Source organism: Primulina tabacum, chromosome 14 (genome assembly GCF_025594145.1).
Source record: "Primulina tabacum isolate GXHZ01 chromosome 14, ASM2559414v2, whole genome shotgun sequence".
NCBI lineage: Eukaryota > Viridiplantae > Streptophyta > Magnoliopsida > Lamiales > Gesneriaceae > Primulina > Primulina tabacum.
Genome location: NC_134563.1, coordinates 28,992,273 through 28,998,858, shown reverse-complemented (window position 1 = coordinate 28,998,858; position 6,586 = coordinate 28,992,273). Strand labels below are relative to the sequence as shown.

Here is a 6,586-nt window from a genome sequence, read left to right as displayed (position 1 = left end):
CAAGAAAATCATGCTGGAACCGTAGGAAAATTTAGAAATAGGAACCGTGAGTTTGTTGGAGTCTTGTGTGCATGTTATTGATCCAAGGGGCTTGTTTCTTTGCATGGGGGCTTGGGGCTCGACCAGGGCTGGGGGTTGGGTCCTAAGGGTCATGTTCTAGGTCTGGGTTGGGTCCTAGGGTGGCTAGGGTTCGAGTTTGTGGCTGGGGAAGGAGTTTACGCAGGGTGGGGCTCTTCTCGATGTAGTTTTCTGGTGGCCGAGAGATTCCAGGGGCTGGGGCTCGGTTGGGGCTGGGCTAGGTGGTTCATAAGGGCCCTAGGATGATGGGCAAGGGTCGGGCTAGGTGCTGGAGTAGTAGGCTCGATGCTGGTTGAACGAAACGTGAGGAAGCGCAGGCAGCAAGGAACGCGCGCAGCAGGTGTCTTCTGATTTTTGTGCTTCGGCTCTTGGGTTCAGGGCTTGGGTTGGTCCAGGCTAGGTCTTGGCATGGTCTAAGGTCCTTAGGGGTCGTGGGTGATCAGGGGTTTGAGGGCTGGAGGAGTCCTAAGCAAACTAGGAGTCCTTGGGCGAGGAGGCAGCATGCGCGCAGCTTGGGTCTGTTGGATTCAGGTGGCTCGCTGGTGTGTTCTAGGCATTGGGCTGGTATGGGTATGGTATGGGCATGGTCCAGGGATGGTGAGGGTCTTGTGGGCTCGGTGGTGGCTCGGTTGGGAGAGTCCTAAACTAGTTAGGAGTCCTATTGCACCAAGGAACTCACACACACACATGTGCAGATTATGGGGTCAAGTTGCAGCATGGTTTGGGCGAGCTAGGGCCTGGTTCTATGGGCTGGGCTTGGTCAGGAGGGTTCCTAGATGGGTTGGCTAGGTTTTGGCTCGAGATGGCTCGGGCGTGGCTCGAGTAAATTGGGAGATGTCTCGGGTGGTTCAGTAAGGGGTCAATATTTCGAATTTAAGAACTAAAATTGAATCCATGGGTCCACGGGTGTGGCTCATGACTTGGAAGGGTAGGATAAATCATAAAAATGCTATGTTAAAAATTTTGGATCAAAATAACGAGTTTTGGATTTATTCGGAATTTAATCGCCGCGCGAAACTCTAATTAACGAGTTAATTGAAAAGCCTAGTTTTAAACTTTATAAAATTATGAAAAATTATATTTAAGCTTAAACAATTATTAAAAGACTAAGTTTTAAATTTGGGAATTTTATATTAAGGTTTGGTTTAATTCGGGATTAAAACGCGTTAATATGTCTTATTTAAATATTAATTTAAAAGTCATCGATTTAAGCCAAATAAAAATACAAGAAAATTCATTTAAGCTTAAATAATTATTTAAAATATTCTAATGTAATTAAATGCGAGAAACAGATAAATTCGAGAATTTTTACGTCCAGGGGCAAAACGGTCTTTTTACGCTTAGGAAAATACGAAAAGGCTTGGCAGCGTCCCGAAGGATCATAACGCAAGTTAAATGATATTTTATGATTTATTATGATGATTTTGATGATAATATGTATTTTTACGATTTATGTTAAAGCTGTACAAATTATACTGTCAAAAATGCTATTTTTGGAAAGCTGTCTTATTTTATGATTTTTAAAGAAAAGGAAAATATTTTGAGGGATGTGAATTGACTGTGACAAAAGATATGATATATGATATATGATTTGTGGGGGATCCGTTTATGTTGAGGACGGTGAACTTAAAATTTTGTGGGGATGTCGTGAGGGGAAAAGGCCCCAGAGGGAGCCCATCTACGGGACAAGGCCCCAGAGGGAGCCCATTTACGGGACAAGGCCCCAGAGGGAGCCCATTTACGGGAGAAAGCCCCCGAGGGAGCCCCGACGATCGTATTTCCATGGTGGAGCCTAGTGCACACCCCCATGGGCCATGTGGAGCTAAGACTGCAGTCGACCAAAGGATAAAAGCTAGTCACTTTCAAGGATCAAACTTCACCCAAAATGATATATAATTAAAAGCTTATGATAAAAATGATTTTTATGATATATGATTTATGATGATGATTAAAGCTATTTTTAAAAGATTTATTTATACTCAAAGTTATTTTTAAAATGATTTTACTATTTATGATTTATTTTTAATGATTTATTTATGTTCAAAAGATTATTTTAAATAAAAATATGATTTTTAAATGCATGTGGATGTATATGTATTATTTGTTAACCATGTTTAGAACGTGTTGAGTCTTTAGACTCACTAGGTTTGTATGATGCAGGATTTGATGATTTTGGAGGCGGTGACGATTGAGTCGATCGAGTGCAGCAGTACACACCCGAGGGCCTTTATGTTTCCGCACTAGCTAGATAGAATTATGATTTAAAGATTTTACTAATGATTTTTATTAGAGATATTTTTATGCTTTATTTTATTGTTAGCCGATCTTTTCAAAGATAGATTTAGGATTTTAATTCATGCTCTTGAGATTTAAATTGATAAATTATTATGATTCATGATTATGTTAAATATTTTATTCAGTAATTTAGAATTTATGATTTAAGATTATAAAAAAAAATCGAGGTCGTTTCAGTTGGTATCAGAGCCGAGGTTTTCCCCAAAGGGTTGTGTACTGTCACTTCGAGAAGCTCAAGAAGTCACGCCTCAAATATGTGAGTTTTTACTGCTTTATATTTATATGCTTAAAATTCTTTCAATGACTATATGATGCATGATATAAATGTTAGTTGCATGCTGCATGAAAATTTTTAAAATGCATGTTGGTTACGTGGTTTGGACGACGTATACAGAGATGCCTCCTAGAAGGAATATGCTTAGGACTGATGAGGTTAGACAGGAGGAGAATATTCCACAGCCTCCACCTGTTCAGGATGCTAGTGCCCGTGTACTAGCCGGTATGGCCCGTTTTTTTTAGCAGCACGTAGGGAATGAAGCAATGGGTAGGCCAGAGCCAGTATATGAGCGTTTCAGGAGGATGCACCCCGATGAGTTCCATGGCACTACTGATCCATTCGTGGCTGAGGGATGGATTAGATCATTAGAGGTAATCTTTCGTTATATGGACATGGCGGACGCCGATCGAGTTCGATGTACTATCTACCTGTTGAAAGGCGACGCTTTCTTATGGTGGGAGGGAGCGGAGCGAGGAGTGAATATGGCGACTTTGACTTGGGAAGGATTCAAGAGAGTGTTTTATGACAAGTACTTCACATCCGATGTTCGTTCTAGGCTTAAGAGAGAGTTTATGAGTCTCCGTCAGGGGGATTGGACTGTTGCTGAGTTTGTGCAGAAGTTTGATAGGGGCTGTCACTTTATGCCCTTGATTGCCAATGATGCTGCTGAAAAATTACGACATTTTCTAGATGGTTTGAGGCCGACTATCCGACGCGATGTGGTGCTTGTCCATCCTGCTGATTATACTACCGCCGTTGCCAGAGCTTTTAGAGCCGAGCAGTCATTGAATGATATCGATTGGGAGATGCAGCGAAAGAGGAACCGTGCTCAGCAAGCTAATCAGAGTAATAAGAAGCCTTATTCAGGACCTCCTAAGCAACCAGAACCACCAAAACCACAAGGACAACCACCTAAAGGAAATGTTCCGAAAGCTGATGACAAACCACTTTGCAAGGAGTGCAATCGTCCACATTCTAGCAAGTGCATGTGGGGCACCTTCAAGTGCTTCAAGTGCGGGGAGTTGGGACACAAGGCTGCGGATTGCACCAAGCCTAGGCAACCCATGACCGGAAGAGTCTATGTGATGCAAGCTACAGAGGATGAGACAGAGCCGATACTACACTGATTTCGAGGTAACCTAACTGTTTAACATTTTTCGATGCTCTTCTTGCATGAAATGTTAAATTGGGTGATGGGATTTGATTGGGATATTGAAGAACTTGGAGGAAAGTAGGATGCATGCACTACTTGAGCTGGATTTAGGAGTCGACTTTGAGAAATTTTTGGGTTAGAATAGCAATTTTCAAGATTTTGAGAACCGAATCGAAGAATAACATTTAAGCTAGATGTTAAGTTTGAGGTGGATAAGAGAATCTAAGCTTTGCAATAATCAAGTAAAGGAAAATTTCGAGGACGAAATTCAATTTAAGTGAGGGAGAATTGTAACGTACGAAAAATCGGTCCACGTAAACCACATGCATGCAAAAATATTTTAATTGCTTAATTGTTTTATTTAATTTTTTTTTAAATGCTTGCATGATATTTATTATATGATTAAATGTATAATTGCATGATTAAATGATAATATGACATGATTGCATTAAATTAAGGATTTTTCCGAATATTCGATAATAGGCAGGGAAAAGGAGATCGGGGACGACTAAGACAAGGATATGTATTCTTATTTAAATAATGGCAATGCATCCTAATATGATTTAAAAATGATTTAATTTTTCCTAAAAATATTGGAATTCGAATTATTTTACGAATCAAGCTCGATTTTTCCCGGGAAGTCGGTTTTGGTCAAACAAGGAGTTTTAAAATATCAAAAATATTATTTTTGGGAAACTTATTTTATAACATTTTATTATTTAATTAATTAAGTGTTATTGGGCCCAATTTTATTAATTTAAGTAGGTCCAATTACCCTTAATCATGCAAACCCAAACCAAAGCCCATTAACATGTTAAATTAATTATAAATAAGTTATTTAGGTTTTGAAAACACCACAATTCCTTGCACCATCAGCCGTGGATCACATTGCACACACAATTCAGATTTTTAAAATTTAGGAAGAAAGAAAAGCTTGTGTTCTTCGTCGTCCGGTCGTCCAACGTCGCACCCTCGCCGAAGATCGAATAATCGAGCGTTATAAACGCAAAGGAACGTTTTCTAAACTCTTTTAACATCATACAAATCATAATATGCTTGATTTAATTGTTTATGCATGAAAAATATGTGGGTTCGATTATTTTACGGTAAGTTGCGTATTTTTAAAGTTTTAATGATTTTACAATTATTTGAAAAACGATTTTGATTCCAACGAGTACGCCGCCAAAACATGTTAAAATATGATTAAAATATTAGCAAAACATGTCAATTTTAACAAGAAAATCATGCTGGAACCGTAGGAAAATTTAGAAATAGGAACCGTGAGTTTGTTGGAGTCTTGTGTGCATGTTATTGATCCAAGGGGCTTGTTTCTTTGCATGGGGGCTTGGGGCTCGACCAGGGCTGGGGGTTGGGTCCTAAGGGTCATGGTCTAGGTCTGGTTTGGGTCCTAGGGTGGCTAGGGTTCGAGTTTGTGGCTGGGGAAGGAGTTTACGCAGGGTGGGGCTCTTCTCGATGTAGTTTTCTGGTGGCCGAGAGATTCCAGGGGCTGGGGCTCGGTTGGGGCTGGGCTAGGTGGTTCATCAGGGCCCTAGGATGATGGGCAAGGGTCGGGCTAGGTGCTGGAGTAGTAGGCTCGATGCTGGTTGAACGAAACGTGAGGAAGCGCAGGCAGCAAGGAACGCGCGCAGCAGGTGTCTTCTGATTTTTGTGCTTCGGCTCTTGGGTTCAGGGCTTGGGTTGGTCCAGGCTAGGTCTTGGCATTGTCTAGGGTCCTTAGGGGTCGTGGGTGATCAGGGGTTTGAGGGCTGGAGGAGTCCTAAGCAAACTAGGAGTCCTTGGGCGAGGAGGCAGCATGCGCGCAGCTTGGGTCTGTTGGATTCAGGTGGCTCGCTGGTGTGTTCTAGGCATTGGGCTGGTATGGGTATGGTATGGGCATGGTCCAGGGATGGTGAGGGTCTTGTGGGCTCGGTGGTGGCTCGGTTGGGAGAGTCCTAAACTAGTTAGGAGTCCTATTGCACCAAGGACTCACACACACACATGTGCAGATTATGGGGTCAAGTTGCAGCATGGTTTGGGCGAGCTAGGGCCTGGTTCTATGGGATGGGCTTGGTCAGGAGGGTTCCTAGATGGGTTGGCTATGTTTTGGCTCGAGATGGCTCGGGCGTGGCTCGAGTAAATTGGGAGATGGCTCGGGTGGTTCAGTAAGGGGTCAATATTTCGAATTTAAGAACTAAAATTGAATCCATGGGTCCACGGGTGTGGCTCATGACTTGGAAGGGTAGGATAAATCATAAAAATGCTATGTTAAAAATTTTGGATCAAAATAACGAGTTTTGGATTTATTCGGAATTTAATCGCAGCGCGAAACTCTAATTAACGAGTTAATTGAAAAGCCTAGTTTTAGGCTTTATAAAATTATGAAAAATTATATTTAAGCTTAAACAATTATTAAAAGACTAAGTTTTAAATTTGGGAATTTTATATTAAGGTTTGGTTTAATTCGGGATTAAAACGCGTTAATATGTCTTATTTAAATATTAATTTAAAAGTCATCGATTTAAGCCAAATAAAAATACGAGAAAATTCATTTAAGCTTAAATAATTATATAAAATATTCTAATGTAATTAAATGCGAGAAACAGATAAATTCGAGAATTTTTACGTCCAGGGGCAAAACGGTCTTTTTACGCTTAGGAAAATACGAAAACGCTTGGCAGCGTCCGAAGGATCATAACGCAAGTTAAATGATATTTTATGATTTATTATGATGATTTTGATGATAATATGTATTTTTACGATTTATGGTAAAGCTGTACAAATTA

The 6,586-nt window shown here is 40.7% G+C and overlaps 1 protein-coding gene across 1 annotated transcript; it reads left to right on the top strand.

The window, feature by feature from the left end:
- The first annotated feature begins 2,913 nt into the window (after positions 1-2,913).
- LOC142523911 (uncharacterized) lies at positions 2,914-3,777 on the top strand. The gene is made up of 2 exons (XM_075627645.1): positions 2,914-3,232; positions 3,341-3,777. Exons 1-2 carry the CDS (start codon positions 2,914-2,916, stop codon positions 3,775-3,777), a joined length of 756 nt encoding a protein of 251 aa, XP_075483760.1.
- The last annotated feature ends 2,809 nt before the right edge of the window (positions 3,778-6,586 follow it).